The sequence below is a fragment of the Channa argus genome, chromosome 6 (assembly GCF_033026475.1).
Source record: "Channa argus isolate prfri chromosome 6, Channa argus male v1.0, whole genome shotgun sequence".
Classification (NCBI taxonomy): domain Eukaryota; kingdom Metazoa; phylum Chordata; class Actinopteri; order Anabantiformes; family Channidae; genus Channa; species Channa argus.
In genome coordinates this window covers 14,044,523-14,067,239 of record NC_090202.1, presented here as the reverse complement: position 1 = coordinate 14,067,239, position 22,717 = coordinate 14,044,523, and the positions used below count along the sequence as shown (strand labels likewise).

General features: G+C 39.0%; 1 protein-coding gene across 2 annotated transcripts in view; it reads right to left on the bottom strand.

Moving 5' to 3' along the window:
* The window catches only part of LOC137128903 (cGMP-dependent 3',5'-cyclic phosphodiesterase), a 140,549-nt gene that overhangs the window by 4,063 nt on the left and 113,769 nt on the right, over nucleotides 1-22,717 (bottom strand). For both annotated transcript variants that reach the window (XM_067507574.1, XM_067507575.1), the window contains exons 5-30: nucleotides 18,347-18,456; nucleotides 17,321-17,376; nucleotides 17,132-17,191; nucleotides 16,645-16,801; nucleotides 15,688-15,740; nucleotides 13,023-13,097; nucleotides 12,746-12,787; nucleotides 11,950-12,018; nucleotides 11,735-11,865; nucleotides 8,947-9,058; nucleotides 8,791-8,830; nucleotides 8,181-8,244; nucleotides 7,850-7,931; nucleotides 7,478-7,652; nucleotides 6,605-6,717; nucleotides 4,710-4,787; nucleotides 4,479-4,601; nucleotides 4,332-4,402; nucleotides 3,747-3,869; nucleotides 3,562-3,649; nucleotides 3,063-3,110; nucleotides 2,614-2,688; nucleotides 2,398-2,497; nucleotides 1,535-1,647; nucleotides 475-513; nucleotides 131-237 (exon numbers count right to left, since the gene is read on the bottom strand). In XM_067507574.1, coding sequence (XP_067363675.1) covers nucleotides 131-237; nucleotides 475-513; nucleotides 1,535-1,647; nucleotides 2,398-2,497; nucleotides 2,614-2,688; nucleotides 3,063-3,110; nucleotides 3,562-3,649; nucleotides 3,747-3,869; nucleotides 4,332-4,402; nucleotides 4,479-4,601; nucleotides 4,710-4,787; nucleotides 6,605-6,717; nucleotides 7,478-7,652; nucleotides 7,850-7,931; nucleotides 8,181-8,244; nucleotides 8,791-8,830; nucleotides 8,947-9,058; nucleotides 11,735-11,865; nucleotides 11,950-12,018; nucleotides 12,746-12,787; nucleotides 13,023-13,097; nucleotides 15,688-15,740; nucleotides 16,645-16,801; nucleotides 17,132-17,191; nucleotides 17,321-17,376; nucleotides 18,347-18,456 — 2,304 coding nt within the window. The remainder of the gene's footprint in view (nucleotides 1-130; nucleotides 238-474; nucleotides 514-1,534; nucleotides 1,648-2,397; nucleotides 2,498-2,613; nucleotides 2,689-3,062; nucleotides 3,111-3,561; nucleotides 3,650-3,746; nucleotides 3,870-4,331; nucleotides 4,403-4,478; nucleotides 4,602-4,709; nucleotides 4,788-6,604; nucleotides 6,718-7,477; nucleotides 7,653-7,849; nucleotides 7,932-8,180; nucleotides 8,245-8,790; nucleotides 8,831-8,946; nucleotides 9,059-11,734; nucleotides 11,866-11,949; nucleotides 12,019-12,745; nucleotides 12,788-13,022; nucleotides 13,098-15,687; nucleotides 15,741-16,644; nucleotides 16,802-17,131; nucleotides 17,192-17,320; nucleotides 17,377-18,346; nucleotides 18,457-22,717) is intronic.

The following is a 22,717-nucleotide window of genomic DNA, read 5'->3' as shown; positions in this document are numbered from 1 at the left end:
CCATGATAAAAAATTTCAGTATAGCAGCTTTGAGTCCAGAGAAGCATGGTCTTTCCTAACTCTAAGACAAATTTGTGGTTAAATGAATTGAAAAATTGAAGAATTGAATGTTTTAGCTTCTGGTACGCACTTGTAAATGGGCATAGCGATGTGTTCCATGAAGCTTATCTGTAGTTCTGGGATGTACGCTTTCTCTCTGTCCATCATTTCACTGGGCCTGTTCCCCATGGCTTTCTCCTGCATGTACACACACACACACACACACACACACACACACACACACACACACACACACACACACACACACACACACACACACACACACACACACACACACACACACACACACACACACACACACACACAAACACACACACAGAGTAACTCACTAGTAATGACCTCACTATTTTTCTAAAAGAACAAACTCTTCAGCAACTTGCTAAATCATTTCATAATGTCATTTAAGACACATACCAGATCTCCTTGAGAGAAGAACTCTTTGTAAATCAGCTCCTGTGGACAAACAGAGGGACATGTCCGTAACTCTTCACATGGTTTCATATTCATAAGTACAATGAGGATACATTGTTCATTACTTTATTATGAGGTGGTTTCATTTCTTACCTGGCCTAATTAGGCTGGTAGGTGGACAACTGAAAAGGTGTGACTAAAGGACGGGCATGATTTCCCCTACTCGTCCTTTTTTGATTGCCCATTGGAAGCCTATTCAAACCGGGGATAAACCCACCTTGGAGGATAAATTTGGGCTCCCTAACCAACTTTACTCAGACTAAAGATTCTACTTGGATAAGTGCTGAAACCTTCTGAACTTACAAAGACTTCCAGTAGCGATGTCTGTAGCGATTACAACTTTGAATCTCATAGTCTTTTTTGTTGTAGAAATGGGCCAGTTTTTCTGTCTAATCATTAGGAGTTGGGAAGCTTCAAGAACGTACCAATGAAAACTGAAGCTACTGAAGCACCACTGAGAATGTACTTTCTACTGCATGCCAACTAAGTATATAACCATCTGTAACTGCATGATAACCGTTTAGTTTTGATTGGAAACAAGCTTTTGAAAATGTTACTTCATTTTTGACCACAGTAATTACCTCTATTTCTTCTACTAATACACTTCTACAACATGCACTCTAATTATTATGCATTAATATTACCATTGCCTAAATTACATGGGTAATTGTACTAACACTGAAACACATTTGCATCACGGAATTTTCAACAGAATGCCTGTCAAATGGCATACACATGAGGCCATACACAGCAGTATGACCTAAATATCTTTGTGCTAATTCATGTACTATTATGTAATTGATGCTACTGTTATCAACCAACTCAAACCTGATATACCCTAATGTGGTGATACAATAATGTATTTGTCAACTTATCATGTTTTTCTGTAACAATGGATAGCAATTCAGAAACTAAACACATTTTACTGTAATAACAACATTAACACTGTGCAAAAACAAAAAAAACCAAACAACTACATTAACACTGTGTAATATATACTGACAGCAATCTTGCGTGTAGTTTTCCAGCCCTTGGTTTGGTCTGACAAGTCACACGACGTCATCAACAGGCACAGCAGCAGAGATCGGTGATGTCGACTTTTAGCATTGTATCCATCTGAAACACACACTGACGAAACTTAATTTTCTAACTCTTCAGTTGCCTTTCAATTAGGTGCTAGTTTTGTGAAAATCTTAAGAAATTTACAGATGAAATCATTGACGTGCATGTTGTCACTCCAGTTTCCACTATTTAACTTCACGACTGGCATGTTTACACCTGCGAGTGTGTAATCATGCTTTTAATTAATTTAGAGGTTTTCAGTGTCCCTGAATTGCTCAAAACAGATTCCACACAAAACACATCCAATCAGGATAACTTATGATTAGTTGCATTCAAGCCAAACAAACCAATGGCTAGGAGGTTACAGCCAATTATATTACACGTGAGTGCAGTAAGCAACAACCTCTTAAAAGAGGTAAATAGAAAAATAAAAGTAAAAGATTATTAGGAATGTCAGTGATGAATGCTGCAAGCTTGATACAAGGTTGATCCAATTAGATATGAGAATTTAGACACAACATGTTCTGTACAGAATTAAAAAGCAAGAAGAAAGTCTGCATGTTTGTTTGTAATTATTTTGCTAAAGAAAGAACAATAACTACGAAGTTGATTCAACACTTAACTATCAAAATTGTGAGTCTTATTTGTGTTTTCTCTGTACAAATCAAACCATTGTGACCAAAGGAAAAAACACAGCTTTTAGTCACTTGGTGTGGACATGAGAACCCAGCATCCCAATGTTGGGTTGTCAGTAAAAAGAACAAGCAGAGATGTGGCTGTGCATATTGAACTACTGGGGCGTACCGTCAGACATCTTCTGCAAGTCCTTAAAAATGCGGAGGTGGTGAGCAAGGTCTGTAGCCAGAATGATGTCTCTCATCAAATCCAGCATGCGTTGATAGTCCTACAAAACATCAAAGATAATGCGAGCTTGCACAAACAGTTACAGCAGACTATGGGATTAAAATGAAAGGGATAAAGAAAAATGAGAGTCGGCGTGAATGAGATCTTCCATCTCACCTTCCTGGAAAACTTCTCAAAGATGTTGCAGCCTTGAGTGTTCAGGATGGCAATGGCCTGGGCAAAGTGATGTCTCTGTAATGATGAATAAATAAATAAATGAAGCATGTTGGGAAAACATAAATACAATAAACTAGAGAAGAGTGCTTCTAACATGACGCTGAGTGTTGTTGCAATTTAAAAAGCAAAGCCATTTCACATGTCTCCCAAAGACTCATCACTGCAACAAAGAATTTAAGTTTGATTATGACCACTAGATGTCACACCATCACAACAGTTTCTGTAGGAACAAACAAATATAACCAACAATATTTGTATTCAGTCTACAATGTTAAATTTGCAATAAAGAGTTTTATAGCCCCCATGTTTTTTGAAAACATTATCAAAGCTTTAATAGTTTTCCAGTCATTTTGCCCAAATTTCTATGATGTAACTGCTGGTGAGTTTACCTCCATCACAGATCCCTCTGAGCTGTAGAGAGCAGCCAGCACAGATTGCTGAAAATAGAAATAGGCCGACAAATGAAACACAATCCTTTTCGTGTACACACAATATTGACTCAAAGGAAACACCATCCTTCAATAAAATGCAGCAAAATCTTCTCTTTAACTGTATATATAGCGGCTTGAATGTGAATTTTCAAATGGAAGAACTAAGACGCTGATAAATGATGAGTGACCTTTGTTTCCTAATGACAGTTTTTAATGTGTGTGTGTCATTTAGGCGCTGGAGGGTTATGCATGATTACAGAGCAATGTGCTTCTAATTGCAGTGACTAGGGCACATTCACAGACACAGTTACAACCACACACTGCGATATTGCTGAAAGACACACAGAGCCTCGCTGGTGCAAGATTCATGTGCATATTCTTGCTTTTTCTCTTTGTTTCATTCCTGCACCTTTATTGAATCATTCTAATAAAGCAGAAACATAATTTGCGCTCTCACCGAGGCAACTTGAAAAGAATTGTTGGTACCACGGTGGTCCAGGTCATGGCACATACAGGATACAAATAGAGCTAAAATCTCTATATCCCTAAAGAGAAAAGACAGTGGGCATAGTAGAAATATTTTAGTGCCTTAGACAATGCTAAAATGACATTTCACAAGTCTTTAACAGGTGGTATACTCACTCGAGGTAGTTGGAGAGCCCTAGGTTTTTGTAGAGCAAGTAGCAGAAGTGAGAGACAGAGAAGGCATGCATCCAGTTGTGGTAGGGAGGGTCTCTGTAGCCTTTCTTCACCATCAGACAGAACCTGAGACCAAAGCAGGAGTTTAATTATCAGCTACAACACAACATGCAGCTTGTGTAATTCAATGATTCTTTAATATCTAATTATTATGTAATAATACCATTATGGACCTTTGTACCTGGTTTATTCATGTTCTGTTTCTTTCATTCCAACTCACCATCCTGAAGTTTTAAAAAATTACTGTGACCTGAAACATATATTCCTTTAATTTTCACAAGCCTCCAATTCTGACTGCTAGTCCGTTTTGTTACTAATGATTGTGTTTAGGTGAGAAGTTCACAAGAGAATGATCGGATGATGGAAGGGAATCTATTTTGTACCAAAGAAATGGTCTGGAAGTAGCGTGGAAACGTTTTTTATGCTCAAAAGTTTTATGGTTAATAACTTACAAAAATAAGTTATTGAGGACATACAGATGCAAAGACACAGTTATGTTCAGTATATACATGCACTGAGTTTTCAGACCTTGCAAGAGTGTGCATGTCAATCTTGTATGTGTTGATGAAGCCCATGTCTTCAAACATGCTGAGGACACACTGCAGACACACAAAGAGTATCAGTTATATCATTTTCCATTATCTTACTTATTTACTCACACTCTCCATTTCTTACCATAGGTGTGGTGTCATCAGGCAGGGAGCGAGGTGTGTATGTGAACTCAGCAAAGCAGGGCTGAATCTCCTGCACTGGTTCAATCCCTGTCACCAGCAGCTTAGTCACCTCTTCCTCTGAGACCTACAACATACACATACTGAATCATATTGAGTAAATAATATTGACAGTGTCATAAAATACAAAGTCTCTTTGTGTGAAAGCAAGTAAGATTTGTCAATGTGATTTTACCTTCATGTGGTACATCATCATTTCATTCGCCAGGTGGGACCTAAACTGAGCTTCATGGACTTTCTTGTAGAGTAGTGACTACAAAAATAAACACAAGTATTACTGTCAGAGATAAATGGCTGCAATAATGCACAATTACAGCACCAGTTGTAACACAGCCAAGAAATGCTACCTTGAACATAATTTACACTTTATTTCTCACAGTCAAAGATGCAACTTTTTTCAGTCTTTACCACCCAAAGGAGCTTCATTTTTATGCAAGGTGAAAAGGTTTTATGACAATATTCCACAATAGACCCAATCCAATTCATTTACAGATTTAGTCTGTTGATTATTATGGATCATCCAGTTGAACCATTTTGTACTAGTCTGCTTGGGAACCTGCTGCATGGTCATATCCAAATGGCAAAGCTGAGATTTTTGATAAACCATTTTAATTTTCAGAAGGCTTTGGCTTTTCATGCTATAACTCTCTGTCAGCTCTCTGTCTAGTGTACAAAAGTGCTGCTTACTTTTCAGTACATGAGGGAATGGCTTTTTACAACCCACAGCATGCTATACACCGTGGTACAGAGAGAGCATCGATAAATAATGCATTTGGTCATGTTTAAATGATTAATGAGCTGCCTAGAAGGCAATTATTTTTCCAATCAAATATCTTTTTAGTTTGCTGATAAACTATTGAGTACCTGCAGTCATTCAAAGGTCAAACGCTACAAGAGCTACTTAATATGAAGGTGAATCGGAAATGCTGATTAAAGTATTATCACAGCTGTCATTTGTGACCTTATGCATTAGTCTGTTTCTTTTTATTTAATTAATTTTGAATCTTTAAAATCACTTGAATCAATTGTGTGACTGCCTAAGGGTGTTAGAGACCAGAAAGATCGGTTCACTTTCATAAAAGAAATAAATGTTTTATCTATGTTTTCACTGAAAACATTTTAATCTGAGATTATAAATATTAGAAATCAATATTAACACCATAAAAATACCGTAACTGCTCTGTTTGTGCACAGAGTGCAGCTCCTTCCCTTTTTCTAATCATCACTGTTGTCACAAACATAATCTCAATATTATGGTACATGTAGTAGTTGAACTGAATCTGTTTTATTGGTTTGCAGCAGGAATGCAAGGCCTATGAACTCCACAAAAGCGACTCAGTCCCATCAGACTGAGTCTCTTTAAATTTCCCTTGAGACTCTACTTCACTCCGTCTTGACTGAGCATTTTGCTGTTAAGGAACTGATCCCATTTTCCCAGACACGATCGATCTTTCTAACAGCACTAACAACAAACTTACCACCCTGTATTTTAAGGCATAAGTGACTCTTAATGATAGATAGACTGTGCATGGAACTGGCAGAGATGTCATTATTATGCACATTTTTCAACCTAAAAAGAAAATTGCTGAGAACAGATACTGTCATAGAAGAAATTGATAGAAGTTGTCTTTTTAGATTTTAACTGTTCATTTGAAACTTACAATAATTATTCTTGATGGTATTTGACTTGATTTGCTTAATGCAATGGAAACATTCTCCTTCCACATAAACTCTGACTCTCTGACTTATAGAGCAGTTTGCTTTGCAAGCATTTAGACACAAACGTGAACCCTGATGAGTGATCTGTATTCTCAAAATATAACCATGTCCATGAGCTAGTGAGTGTCACAGTGAGAATCAGAAATAAAACTATTCTTCTGTTTCAGTCTGGTAGAGTAGAGAAATACTTGCTGAAAACATCTAAAACCAATTTATTGCACAGCAGTACCTATTTTACACATTGGGTATCAGTGCTACACTTTGTTCCTTTGATTCTTTTTATAGGGATTTTATTGAAAAAACAAATTTAACGCTAATAGTAAACAAATTTCCATGTGGAAAGAGACTTACATGGGCGATGCTGATCCCACAGTAGATGGAGAAAGCTGTGGCCAAGTCCTCATCAAAGCGGTTGAACCAGGGCCCATTCATTTTATTCACCAGCTCAGCCACCCCAATCACCTCTAGAGGAAGGGGTTTGTTTGGAAAGGGTAGCAGGAGAAGGAAGAAGTGAAGCATATAGACATGAATGGGTAGAGAAAATGTGCATGATGAAGACAAATGGGGAGTGGAAGAAGAGTCAAGGACGAGAAAATGAAGCACAGAATTTAACAGACACAGGTTTTGCTAACTACAATTAGTTTCAGAATCGAGCTGAACCTAATTGCACTTAAAAAGATTGTGCTTTAGACTCTTAAACTTTAGCTTTAGACAATTTTCTATATGGAGACAAATCACACAGGAATGAAAGGTTCTTTACAAATTGTAGGATGCACAATCAAAGTCTGAATCTTCTGTAATTTCTAAGTATACTAAAGCACACTGGAGATGGTTGCCTCTCCAAAGTGCACTCTATGCACTTTGGAGAGGCAACCATCATTTAGACACAAGAATGTGATGTAACAGCTCTTCATGCTATTCTGAGACAGCACCTGTGTGGAAATGTATCTTGTTTGTCAGAGAAAGAATGTACTATAGAGAACTTTAATGGAGCTTTTATTGGTCTATTTTGTTTTTGCTTTGGTTGTGTTGCCCTGCCTTGTTACTGATATGTACGTCACCTGTAACGCTCTTTGAATGACACCAATCTCTATGAAGTGTGCCTAAAAAAATGAAGTAGTATGAAGAAACAGACTTGCACCTTGTTAATGTTTGTGTGTGTGTGTGTGTGTGTTTGTGTGTGTGTGTGTATCGAGTGACTGCAGTTGTCTTCTGTATTTCTACCATTGTTCTCATCTTTAATGGGAAAACAGAGGATGTTTCGAGTCCTGAAGCCGGTGCTGTCATCCACGCCTCGGTAGAACAGTGGATGGGAGTAGGCATCCTTAATGTTCAAGATCTGACCAGTTGTTGCCACGTGGCCGGCGATACCCTGATCTGCTGGAATACGAAACTCGTTCTGCACTCACACACAGAAACACACACACATAAATGCTTATGTCATTTTTTATTTCATTTGACTTCGACAATGCTTTAAAGTGGTTTGAAGTTAGAATTAAAGTGGTGTAGTTGCAAAATAATTCTGCATCAGACTAATAAGACACAGGGACAATGAAAGATATCCCATTACTTCCATTATATATATCAAAATGTTACCTCCTCATCACTAACGACACCCCCGTCAAACACCTTAGCCACGAGCTCATGACTGACCCGATCCAGCAGGAACACTGAACAGCTAAAGAAAATGAGAAAGACAGATTTAGAGGGGTAATAGAGAACAGAGCAAAAAGTGTTTTATCTATTTTCATCTCAGGTCATTTGGTAACTTTCATTAAACAAGTCAAGTCAGTTAAAAACAAATTGCCAAGAAAGCCTTTGGAAACTGAGATAAAGACACCACACACACACACACACACACACACACACACACACACACACACACACAAGCCGAAACATCCCTTTGAAGATGAATCGGTGGGCTTACATCTCTGCATCACTGAGGTTTCTGGCCTCCACTATAATTTCCTGTAACAGCACTGACACATCATCTGAAAAAAGTAAAGAAAAAGGGGAAGAGAAAGTAGAAAGAATGAGAGGATGAGAGAGGAAATAAAAAGGAAACGGAGGAAATGAAAGGAATACAAGAAAGCCCAGATAGACAGAAACAGAGATTACACACTGAGTACTGGTGGATCAGTGGTACAAGCTGATAAGAGCTTTTGTAATCAACGGTTTGGTATAGCGAGAGGCAATTTGCTCTACCAGCTGATCCATTTGCTGCTACAATCATGATGAATCATCTATGACTTATTCTGCTGTTGGTGCTTACTGGTGGATAAGAATCCAAATGTCCCAGTGTAATTATAGGATGGAAAGGTGGAGCCATCAGTTTTAATGCACCTTTGATTTTATGGTTATGATCCTGGGTGTAATCACCTTTATGATCTGTAATATCTCATTCAATTACGTGCGCAATTCGTTTCACTAGGTGATCACTTAAACATCGGACATTAACACACATCGTCCTCCAACATTCTGACTTTACAAAGACAGATGAGAGTGAATGAGAGATAGACAGAAGAGGGAAAACGTACCCAAGTGTGTGAAGAGATTCTTGGCCACTTGCAAGAGTGCCTACATGGAGAGACAGCGGATACAAAAGGCACTTTAAAAAGTAACTTGCATATATTTACGTATGCATACAATATGTGTGAGAGTGTCTCGATGTGTGACTGAGTGGACAGGAGTACCTGGCACTCCACTTTGAGTTTCTGTTCTTTCTGGAAGGCCAAAGTGGAAGTGAGGACTGTTGAAGTGTAGCAGAAACAGTGCTGGATGGCATGTTCATCGGCCTCGGTGTGTCTGCAGTAAACACACAGACACAGACACACACACACACACACACACACACACACACACACACACACATACAAAGGTATCACAAAGTGATGAGTGGCAAACCTGAATTTAGAATGCATTAATATGCTCTTGTGGAACCCCTATTACAAAACTTTAGATATAAATTTTATACGTATTCTGTGTCACATTATTTTAGATATATATTTATCACTGATAAAATGTAACAATATTTTATTTCATTTCCATTTTCCTTTTCCTTTTGAAATCACTGTCTATACCATTGACTACATTTCAGAGACTAATGCGCTTTTGATTCCATATCTACAATTTGGTTATGAGTTACATTACAGTTTAAAATTGTATATGTAAAAAATTACTGTATATGGTATAATTATGAAATGAAATGAATCACAATGAGTTTAGAAAAAGGGCTTCATGCAGGAACACTTTTATTTTTACAGTAACTGCAATGTACGATCAATTTAAAAGAAACTGTGGCATTAACCAGTTTTTGTAAACTGAACTTGTTGGACGTGAGAGTTACAGCTTTATAGAATGGAATCTTTACTGTAATCATTGGGCACAGTGACATGTTAAAATTTGATCTCTGCCTTTAACCCATCCCCCTGAAGTGGCAGTGGACAGCCAGAGGTGGTGGGGACCTAGTGCTGAGTGTCTTGCTAGTGCAAAAATGTCTCCTTTAAGGACACAGCAGGTTTGTGGGCTGGGATTTGATCCTGGAGACTTCCCAGGATCCCAGCCTGATGGTCTACCCATTAAGCCACGAGAATGAAACAGAAATTGATTTAATTAAAATATAAAGTATGAGCTATATAACAATGTTAAATGAATACTCTTATAACCATATTGAGAAAATGAAACTGTCCATGCACCGATTGTTTTTAAAATGTCTCGATAAAAACTAAACCAAATATCTGATTCCTGCAGGTAGTAAATGTTGCCGCAAATCGCCTTTAAAATTAAATAATCTTTGAACTTGAACAGAATTAAGCAGGACAATGAAGACTTAAGTATTAAGCTATCTGCAGTGCGCCCAGCGATGCTATTAACTACCCGTAGTTATGTCTCTTTGCCTACAGAGGGCAGTGCCACATTATTGTGTTGACGAGAGGAGCTGTGTTATCGCTCCAGGGCTTTCTTGCTCTAAGCTTAGAGACCCAGGAATCCTGGCATAGGAGGCAGGATTTATACAGTCTGGAAAAGGCCTGGGAAGATCAGCTGAAGGGCAATTAAATTCACTCTCTATCTAGAGGTACAGATCCTTCATGATTGACATTCAGGAGAGTCAGTCCTCTGTCTTGTAAGTCAAGTTGGAGAATAATTTTCTTTAGTACCAGCTGGTTGTTTGCAGTCATGACAGAAAAGAGTCTCCATTTTCACCAGTAGAATGAAAATCAGCAGGAGTACATTTTCAAAAGCTAGAAGTGCTCTTTTCACAAAATGCTTCCTTATGAAAAAGCCATAGGTAAGAATGTGCTGTGTTTAGTCTTGTGTGATACTGCCATGTCGCTGGCTGCATGTGTTACACTGAGCACTTTCAAGACTAAAGATGAATGAGAAAATTAAAATTGTCCATTTGTCTACTATAGTGTGGTGGGGTGTGCTCATTAAAGGATAGATTTATCACATTTTATGTGCAGTTGCAACCATAATCCTGCTGCGGTTACTATGGTAATGAGATGCCAACTCTGACATCGGTGACAGTGGCATAAGGAGAAATTACAGGACATGATCCTTTCACATCTACCTCAGTGTTCCATGAGCAAACTAGCGAAAATACAAAGGAGAGACATTTTATGAAAACATGCCTGTGTCTGATATGTGTTTATGTGTATTCAGAGTAAAAAAAAAAGGCACACAAATCTTCCAGCACTTTCACATGAGTAGACACATATGCTGCTTGACAAAGACAGGGTGACAGATACATAGCTGAATTCACAAAGCACATTGAAATAATACAAATAAGACAAAAATAACTTTTATCTCACTTCCACAAGGTTTTTTAAAACCAACAAACCAACAAAACAGTCAAAGACACACAGCAGGAGTGTGTTTTTACTGACTACTGTATTCAGGAGATAGCAGCATAGCTCCCAGCAGTATGTATACACACACGCACACAAACACACACGCACACACACACACACACACGCACACATGCACATACACTAGGACATGGTGCCAAAGCAGGCAGCCAAGCCACCTACTGCTGTTAGACTCATGACCTGACTTTCGATCATCCCATAACCATCTGCACGGTCACACACATACGCGTGCACAAAGACACACACACACACAGACACACACACAGACAGGGTGACTTGACACAAGCTCCAAAGTGATGTTATCTCTTGGTGAGGGGCATACAGCACATTCTGTTGTTGTTAGCAGCTAACAGCGTCTTGCCACTATATACAATCACTAATTCTAATTGGTTAAACCCATCCAATCATCCCGACATTATGTAAAATAATATAGTTAAGTAATAGGCCATCAGTGACTTCTGAACAGCAACAATGTTAAAAAACAAACCCAGTGTGTGCTTTCCAGAACTCTGCTTAGCATGATCTAACTGTATACGTTATTTTGAAAGTGGGGAAAAGCAGCACAAAATCAAAGAAAACACAAAATAGTTCATAACAACTTTTTCACACTTACCTCCGCCCACCCTGCTTGTTGAAGGCGCATGCTAGTGCCACCACCTGCCCAGTGGCCCTGCTTGCCACTGGTACACAAAGCATGGAAGAGATCTCACAGCCCAACATACTGGACAGCTGCCTGCGTTCCTCCTGAGAGGAAGAGTGGTAAAAAGATTATATTATATTAAATAGAGATACAGCGATAAAGAAAAAGATAAACAGATATTTCCTTACGGCACTGACGTCCTGAAGAGTAATCGACTTCTTCTTCTCCACAACTTGACCGAAACGTCCAAACATGAGCTGAAGAGAGCGGAGAAAAGGAGAGAGATAAGCACAAGGTGATCGAAAATGGAGAGTGGTAAGCAAAACATTATAATGAGGCGAGAGACAGGAACCAAGCTGAAATGTTGAACGAGTCCCTGGAGATTGAGTAAAATAGAAGAAGGATATAATATATAAATGAGGTTGTTTATTTTGAGTGAAATCTCAAAATAAATTGGTAAATAAGCACAATCAGCCCATCCAGGGTGTGTTTTTTGTGTCCTAATATCTCTTTACACCAACTATTATCACACATCATTTAGCCTGGGGTACAGAGTTTATTCACGCTACAGTGGAAAACCTGTTAAGAACTGCTACGTCTGCACCATCACCGGGGAAAACTGACTAAAGTGACCCAAAGGAAGTGATTACTTCCCCTATCTAAATGTTTTAATTATAACACTGTCAGGGATTATAAACAATTACATGTGGGAAGTTTATTTTCATCGTGTCAGTCAATGAAACCTACAAGTAGGGTTAACACACTTGCATTAAAAGCATGTTTATTAAAAATTGCAACAAACCTCCTTAAATATCAGTCTACTAAACTTCTGCATAGTTCCCATTATGCAAAACATGAATGAATGAATGAATAAAGGCATGAGACAGCAAATGACTTAACAGGCAAGAGTTAACACACCGAAACATAAATGAATACATTCATGAATTCATATTTATTCAAATAAAATATTATCTTTGGCCTCACCGGAAAGCTTATCTCCTCCTCCAGGACTTTATCTCCAACTACCTAAAGTTAACAGAGGTCAAAGGTCACATGTTATTAAAATGTTAATGCACAAATTACTCTCTGGTGAATGAGTCATTGCTAAAATGGTAGATAGCTTTACTGGGTATATTTTAGGAGCAGGGGAGAATGAGACAGGTGAATTTGTGTGTGCTTGTGTGTGTTTGTTTGTGTGTGTGTGCGTCCGTGCATGCGTGCGTGAGTGTGTATGTGTGTGTGTGTGTGTTTGTGTGTGTACCTGGCAAAATAGCTGGTGGTTATCCTCGGACACAAGTAGCAGACAACAACACTGTGACTGAGTCTGCTGCTGGAGCTGAAGAAACAGAAGTAAAACAGCATTAGCTCTGATACCGTGTATAATCACAAAAATCAGATTATCAGAGTCAGATTATTTTTAAAGCCCCAATTCTAGATTCTTTGGAATTTGGCCTAAGTGTGGAGACAAGATTTTAAATCTGTGTAGAATAGCGCGTGATTAGAACCAGGATGGAGCAAGAATAACATCTTATTTTGCAGTAACTTGATAATGAACATAAGTGTAACACAAATTTCTATAATTTTCTATATTTCTATAGTAAAAAATCTAAACTACAATAATAAAATGTGGAATTCAATGCCAGTTTTTTTCTTTTGCAGTTATGACTCTATATATTTCCTTTATAAAAACATCTATTTTTTAAGTCATCTCTTCAATTTTGTAACTAACATAGTATGCTGTACATGGTAATACGGCCATTTTACTACAACTGCAAAGGAATTGCAAGTTTTACTTTGCAAATGAAAACACAGAATCCCTACATAAACAAAATAAAATCACATTTAGGTGCATGTGTGTGTGCAAGAAATATCAGCTGCTCTGCTCTGAAACACCTGCAGAGGTGCAACCAATTTCCTGCTGCTGTCTGTAATGGGAAACATTTCATTCACATTCATAGTCTGAAATACACTCTGAGGTGCAAATAAACCCACCTGTATGCATGAGGATGGTACGCAAGTATAAACATGAGCCAACACACACAGTCACGCACACACACACACTCACACACACACACACACACACACACACAGTTCTAAGAGCAGTATTCCCTTACACAACATTCTCCTCTGTAATCCACAGAGCTGGATGGAGAACAAGCAGGACAAGAATAAACACCAGCCACTGCCAACACACTTGCCCCCAGGCACACACGCAAGCACACGTGTACTCAAATACACACAGCACAAACACCCACATACTGATTGTAAAGCATGTTGCTGCACTAACATAAAAATAAGGCTGTTCACCCACTTTTTTCCCAAATACTGCTAATCCCATAAAAGCCGCCCCAAGCACTTCCCACAAAACTGACATTTCTTCACAAGCTACAATCTCACGATCCTTTTTCGTCCCCTCCCTCCTTTCCTTCCCCTTCTTCTCACCCATTTTTTACAACTGTAACAATAAAAAGGCGAAACTAATTATGTTGGAATTGAAACATATTTCAAAGCCCCTGCAGGCGATAGCTCCATCACAACAACTTTCTCTCTATTCATTCAGGTGTAGGAAAAACACTACAGATGCAGGATACAGACACCAAACGCTGATGTTGTACATGCAGACTGCACTGCTGCAGTGGTATTACTTGACCGCATTGAGCTGGTTCTGCAGTACAGGATCTCAGGGTAGCACAGGTGCAGGAAAGATCAAGTGGGTGGCAGTAATAACTCACCATTAATACTTGATTGTTTCATAGTAAAATGCGCAAATGCACCATGTTTTCTGCTGCAAGATGACACTAATTGGTGTAGTTGTAAGTAAATGAGGATATTTTTCGATATTGACACAAGTTTTGGAGAGGGTAGAAGGTAAAATGAGCTGCTGATTATGTGCCAGAATCCCTTTAATGAAGTAGTCATAATAAAAAACAATTAACAGTTTAACCACTGTGTGCTTAAGTTGCAAATGGTATTGGCAACATTTTCAATTTTCATATATTTTTCTATAATAACTTATTAAAAAATCTGTGTTGTCGGTTGCTAAAGATCAAAAACCAATAAATGGAGACCTTTATACTGGTATAAGCAATGTGTTCTAATGATAACAAAAGCAAAATGTGATATATTTTCAGTATCTAAACGTTCAATGTTTGATTTCTTTCACACAAATTATAGCTACAAATAATTATTTTATAGATTAATTCTTTGGTCTATCAAATGTTAAAAAAAAGTGTCAAAATGTACCAATTTTCTATGGCTTGCAATTATGTCTTCAATTTAACTGAACTGATTAAAAAGTTATTCAGTGTAAAGACCAACCTGCAAATCCTTACAATTGAAAAGATGGAAACAATGAATTCTAAGTTTATACATAAAAACATCCTGTTTTACCATGACCTTGCAGGTCCTTCATACTTAGTGTATAGAAAATGTTTACACATATGTGCTTACTGTATATCCTGCACACAGTGTATATATTAAGCTGCTCTGAATTTCTAATAGATTGAAGCTTTGTCCCTTTGATGCATTTTAACCTTCATATCTACATTCTCTCTATGTTATATATTCTTTATCTGTAAATAATTTCATACACTGAAATTGTTGTTCAGTTCTTGCACAAAGTATCCCTGAAGTCTATGTCCTCTCTCCTCCTTCTCGTCCGCAGTTTATCCTTCACTGCAAACAATCTCTGCACCACCCCTGCTTTCCTCCTTTTTAGCAGAGAGTGTATCTCATCTATATATGGTGGAAGAGGGGGCATACTGTACTATGAGGAAATTGATAAAGGGATTGTTTGATAAAAAGATGTAGCATAGTGGTAATAACAGAATCCATACAAGAAGTCCTAGAGAAGGCTTTAATGGTTTTCAAATCTTTAACTATATATGTGTTTGTGCAAAAGCACATGAGTGATCTCAGCCACTTACATAATTGATGACTTTGAGCTGGAGAGAGGCTGCATCAAGGTCATAGAGCTCACCTGAAAGAGAAAAGGAGAGAGAGAGAGAGAGAGAGAGAGAGAGAGAGAGAGAGAGAGAGAGTGAGAGAGAGAGAGAGAGAGACAGGATAAAAGCACATTCAGACCGGTTTTATGAAAGGATGAGAATGCAGAGCGTGTACACAAGTAGTCAGAAAGCAGTCCAGGGAGGGAAGCATTGAGACAGCGAGGTCACAGAAGGGTGAACAGGAACCAGCTAACAGAGGGACTATAATAATGAAGACAAGACAAGGGATGGAGGGATGACTAGACTGCAGATGACAACTGGGGCCTTTGACAGAGAAGGGCAAGTCAGAGTGTGTGAAAAACTTAGAAGACTAAAAGCAGCTCATACTGGGAACACAAGACGTTGATAAATGTGTATGTGTACAAGAACAATATTAGCCACTTCCATTGTATGCATGAGATTTTAAATTGTGTTTTTGCAAAATGTTCTGTTTTCACACAGGAGCTGTCACATGTTCATTGTGCCAGCGACAGAGTCCATCTAAATTCATAGAGTTTTTATCCAGATGGGCTTACTCTATTAACACACTATACCTCTCACATTCCAGTGTGTGATTATTTTTGAGTTTTGTGGTTTGTATATACATGTTGTGGGACAAGTGTGTGTGACCGAATGTGAAAAAGGAAAAAGGCAGAGAATAAGTTAATGGTCTGCACTTATATAGCGCTTTTCTATCTATTGGTACTTAAAGAGTTTACGCTGCTTCTCATTCACCCATTTGGGCTCACGGTGACCGGAGGAGCCGGGGATCGAACCAGCAACTGGGGAGATTGGTGGACAACCACTCTACCTCCTGCGTCACAGTCGCCCCATAAGGGTGTGTTTATCTTCTTACTCAAACATTATTATCTATGTGTGTGTGGGTGTATGTGCGCGTACCACAGAGCTGCAATATGTTGCGGTCCAGCTCACAGTAATCCTGTTCTGAGGCGTTGAGGTGCAGCAGTGCATTGTGGGACTGTATGGGTGAGGGACTGAGAGGAGACCTCTGGTATGATGTCTGAAGAGCCTGGACTCGCACACACGCTACTGCGGCCTGTGATGAAATGTACATATGGAGAAACACACACACACAAGCACCAAAGCCATTTGAGTTTAATAGAAAATAATCAGATTAAAAACTGTTTGATATGATTGATACATTTTCATCAATTAATAGGAAAAACAAAGAATGGAAAGGATGTTGAACATATCATCAGTCTTCACAGAACTTCTCAAGAAACTTCTGTATGTGATCAAAACACACATTTTTTTGAAAAAGTGCAGAAAACCAACAATGTGAGTTTTTAAAAAAGTTAATTGATAAAACAATTTACTTTTTGCCTTATGTTGACAGTGCAGACACAGATAGACAGATAGAGCTTACGTGTTTTTCCACCATATTAAGATGTACTTCATCCTGATCAGATAGTGGATTACAGCCCACCTGGAAAACACAAAGGAATCTCAGTACTGTACTGTCTATGTGTTGTAAATAAATCTAAATGAATGCATTCACAAGAAACAATTTAATACTTTAGCTTATCAATTTATTGACGATCTATTGTGGACTCACCAGTAAGACAGCGATGGCTTTCTCCTGCTCTTGGTCCAAGACAGGAATGACAACAGCTGAAGGAAGGCAGAAAAAAAAAGAATGAAAAACAAACAATTAAAGATAAAAGGAAACAAGTCAGAAATAAGTTTGGTTTTCTTTTGATGTCCTTGTCTCACTCTTAATCTCATTTCTTCTTCCTCTATTTTTTAATACTAATATAAATATATGGGGGACATGAGTATGGAAAAAAAATAAACCTAATGTCCTTGTACAACACTGTTTGTTCTCATCTTTCATTTTCTTTCATTTGCTATTCTCATCGATGTAGAGCAGATCGCAACAGCAGATCCTTATAAACAAAATAAGTTTGATATTGGAGTGCGGCTTCTGCTGCAGACCAAACAACAAAAAAGAATCATGTGTTTGCTTCTTTGATATCAAGCTAACTCTAGTTTTTCCAACATTATTAAAAGTTCAGTGGTGTTTATTGATCCACAGAGTGCAGAATGGCCAAGCACGTGTACTTTAAAATGTAGCTGTGATTACATCCTTCCATAATATCCTTTTTTCCGCTTTTAAATACAAACAAAAATCTTGATTTGACGAGGAATATAGAGTCTATTCATTCTACTCCATTCAAGCTCTTTTTCCCATTGCATTTTTTCTCATCACAGACCTTTCATTGCTTTTTTTTGGGTCTCTTGTCCAATTTTGTTGCCCACGCAGCTCCATACCTCTCCCTCGGCAATCATTATCTCTTATTCACCGCTTCTCTTTCTACTTCCATTTGTTTGCTTTTTCCTCCCACATTCTCACATCTCTCTGCTCCTCTACATGTACAGGTGCACACATACTCCACCAAACACACACACACGAACACACACACACACACACATATACACACAGACACACACACAAACACACACACACACACACACACACAGACAGATGATGATGCATTTGTCTGTCCACCAGCATCATTCAAGCTCTTTCTTCGATCCTAAATGTACAGACAAACTGTACAAACGGTATAACCAGACAGACCTCTTCTGTGTGCTGGTAGCGGTGCTGCAAGGCAGGTTTTGTACTTTTCTGGCAGTTCAGACAGAGGTAGACCAGCACACTGACACCGCTTCAGCTGGTCCACGATACTCCTAAGACAGACAGATGCAAACTGAGCTTGAGTCAGGGTAGAGAAAGACAATTATCTACAGCACATTAGTCAGAGTAAGAAACAGAGACAGTCTGTCAGACACTAGGGAGGCAGAAGAGGAAGAGGGGATTTGGAAGACAATTAGAGCAAATGGAAAAACAATCACCAGCATTATTAAAACAGACACGTTTGTGTTCGTTGACACAAACCCAAACAAAGAAAAGTCATGAATAGTCCCATTATTCACTATGAAATTATATGAACTCAATACAGCCATTTGTTTTTGTGTGTGTGTGTGAAGCCAGGTGTGATGACAGCAAAAGTGTAGGTCTCGGAGTGTGTGTTATGGTTTATACAGGGGGCAGCTTTCTTATGCAATAATTTGAGTCAAGGATATTTTTATTTTCCACACAAGAGACATGCGACTATGGTGATGCACTCAGTACATGCACACACAGGCACACTGAGATTTGCATGATGAAATTAGAGATAAATTATAAAAAAAGGACAATAGTACACAGGTAAATAATCTACTGATCTAATGAACACACACACACACGCACACGCACACGCACACACACACGCACACACACACACACACACACACACACACACACACACACACACACAGACAAAACCAAGTCCCTGCATGGTGGATTTAAAAGTGTCTATTTATTTCAGTTCACTGAGGGATAGTCCACTTTAGTCAACAACTTTCTGTCTATAGTTTATTATTGTGGCAAATACAGGTGACCTTTGTGTAAAGTCTTTGTTCAAAGCAGCTCTCCATCATGATCATGAAGCCAAATCATACAGGGCACAGCAAAGACCAAAACAAATTGTCCAGGTTAGTAGAAACAGTCTTGTTTTTAGAGTTATCCAGACTTTGGGCTGGCACAAGAAGACACTGGCTTGTGTCCCCAATGTAAGCTACACAAATTAGCTTAAAATTCAACTGCTGTCCAGGTAACAGGAGTTAGCAGCTGCTCAACATATAGATCAAAGCTGGAGCAGTGAGAGGTGCGTTTACTTTGCAGTGGTGATCCGTAGCATCTGTTAGCTGCAGCAGTCCACATGAACATGGACATTTAGATACAGTAGACCACTTACTGTGTGCACTGTAATGTGTGTGTGATGATTCACTGAACTGGGAGGTGTTAACGAATTCATGTTCCTGCCTGAAGCTCCACTGTAACCATCAGTAAATAAACACTGCAGTTAACAGCTAATGTGCAAAACTTATACTGATTTACAAATGTTATGCCTATCACTTAGATATGATGGCACTGCACAACACTCCACAAAAGAAAACACAAGTAATTGTACAGTCTACATTTGCAACTTCATAAGCAAAGCTAGCAATGCGGGAAGCCCATTTGGAAATGTGCAAACTTGCATTCTCCTTGAAAACATTGGCCTTCAGATGCTGTGGTCATGAATGGAAAAAATAGGTTACACTCCTTCAGAAATCTTAGGTTTGTCCAGGAACAGATACGCTTCTGCTCAAAAACTTGCACAAAATGCTGGAGAAGTCACACTTGTCAATCTGTGCTCAATCACAGAAGACTGGAGAAATGCCATGAGAAAGTTTCTGTGATTTCTGTCTAATCTGGGTTTGGTGGGTGTCAGTCTATGTGAAGAACAGTAGTGTATGTGTAAGATAATAAAGAATAATTATGCAATATATTTTAGTGAAAATATTCAGTGATGTTTTTAATTTTTTTAATAACATCTGCAATGGGAGAATATATCTTGTTTTTTGTGTCCACATCGTTTACCATGTTGTGACCATAAAAAACAAATGCCCTCTATCCTTAAGGAAGTTAGCCCAAACCATCTTTTTGTAAACTTTGTGTTTACCATTATATGCATAACAATGGAGGTCTAGTAAACCTGCTATATGTTCTTTTGGATGGGGACAAATACCCTACTGTATATATATGGTGGTTTAGGTTGGAGTACTTGTTTTGGGTTTTCTATTATGTTGTTTTGGACCTCAGGGCCACCACAGAACTAAAGAGTTATAATGCCAAATAACAAAAATTTTAATGAGGAGGTTGTTTATGCATCTGGTGACACAGACTCACAGAACAGCACTGTAAGGAGATTGTTCTCATTAAAAGTGTTTAAATAAGGCTCCCTTTACTAACCCATCAGATGAGATTAAATCCTGTGGTCACATACAGCTGCAAAAGGGTAACTACAGATCTATGAGACACCACAGACTTTGATACAGGTTCAGTATTTGACACTCTGGGTGGCCTGGCCTTCGAGCTTCATGTTACAGCTAGTTTTATGGTACATTCAAGTAAAATGTGAATAGTTGAAATGTGAAAAGTTTTAAGTAAATAATCTGATGGAAAACTAAAATATATGAACTACATTGCATTGCTTTGTTTTTTGGACCTTGGACAATGACCTTGAGCTGTGTAAAATAATTTTACCAATAGCATGTGGGGCTGAGAGACTTGAGCTATCTTGTACACAACAAATACTTTAAAGGATAATCATGAAGGTTGTCTTGACTAACTTGTTGGTTCTTCTTTGTGTGTCTGCGTGTTTTCCAAAGTCCACATAATGGGCTCTTTATTAGGTACACCTGTTCAACTGCTCATTGACACATAAATCTAATCAGCTAATAACTTACAGTTAGCAGCAACTCAACACATTTAGTAATGTAGACAGGGTTAAACATGGATCTGCTAAAGTTCAAACCGAGCATCAGAGCAGGGAAGAAAAGCTATTTAAGTGACTTTGAATGTGGCGGGGTTGTGGGTCCCAGACTGGCTCGTCTGAGTATTTCAGAAACTGCTGATTTATGGGGATTTTCACGCTCTAGGGTTTCCAGAGAATGGTCTGAAAAAGAGAAAATATCCAGTGAGCATTTCTTTGGAGAACTCTCCAAGAACCGGAAACTCGAGGATACAATTCACAAGGACTCAACAAAATTGGACAATCAAAGACTGAAAAAACATTGCCTGGTCTGTATATTCTCAATTTCTGCTGCAATATTCGGATGGTAGGATCTTCCAAAATATAAGCTGTGGGTAACAAAAGAAATCAAAGGCATCGCAATCAGAAGAGGAAGGCCTTTAGAGGCGGCAATAAAGAAGAGCTGAGGGCTATTCAGAAAGATTTGAAGGTGAAGATTCATGAGATTAAAAACTGCTACAGGAGGAAGCTGGAGTGGAAACTCCAGCAGAACAATATGAGGGCGGTCTGGAGTGGTATGAGGACCATTACAGGTTTCAGACCAGCTTCAGAGGAGTTGAGGGTAGTGTGGCTAGGATGAATGAGTTGAACTTGTACTTTAACAGGTTTGATACTGCAGCCGCTGCCACTGATGAAGCCCATGGTGTCTATCTGATGCTACTACGGCACACCTTTTTTCCCCCTCCTGATAATACCTCCGCCAATTGTAGTGGCCCTCGACCCTCTGCTTATGAAACTTCTTACAATGGCACTATTCTGACTCTAAATCCATCAAGGCTGCTGGCCCAGATTGTGGGGCCTGTGCTGCTCAGCTCTGTTGTGGATCTGTGGAGTGTTTCACCATTTAGGATAAGCCTGAGTCTCAAGAGGGTTCCAGAGCTTTGGAAGACGGCATGCTTTGTTCCAGTGCTAAAGATGCCGCGACACAGGGGTGCCTTAGACTGCTGACCGCTTACATAACACATTATGAAGACCCATGAGAGACTTATCCTGGAGTGGCTCCAGCCCATAGTTAGGACCTACTTGGACCCAATACAGTTCAACTATCAGCCCCAGCTAGGAGTTGAGAAGGTCCTCATGTACCTGCTGAACAGCGCATATGCCCATCTGGAAAAGCTTGCAAGCACTGTGAAGGTCGTTTTCTTCTCCAGTGCTTTTAACACCATCAGGCCAGAACTTGCAGGTAGATCCTCCCACAGTGTCCTAGATTGTTGACTATCTGAATGGCAGACAACAGTATGTACATCTGCAGCACAGCGTGTCAGACAGAGTGGTGAGTAACACTGGGGCCGCACAAGGGACAGTCCTACCTCCCTTCCTCTTCACCCTTTATACAACAGACTACCAGACAGAGTTGTTCCACCTTTAGTTTTTCGATGACTCCACCATAGTTCCATAGTTAGATGTATCAGTAAGGGCGATGAATTTGAAGACAGGGCTGTGGTGGATAACTTTGTCAGATGGTGTGAGCAGAACCATTTGCAGCACAATGTGGAAAAGACAAAGGAACTGGTTGTGGATCTGAGGAGGGCTAAGGCACTAGTGGATCC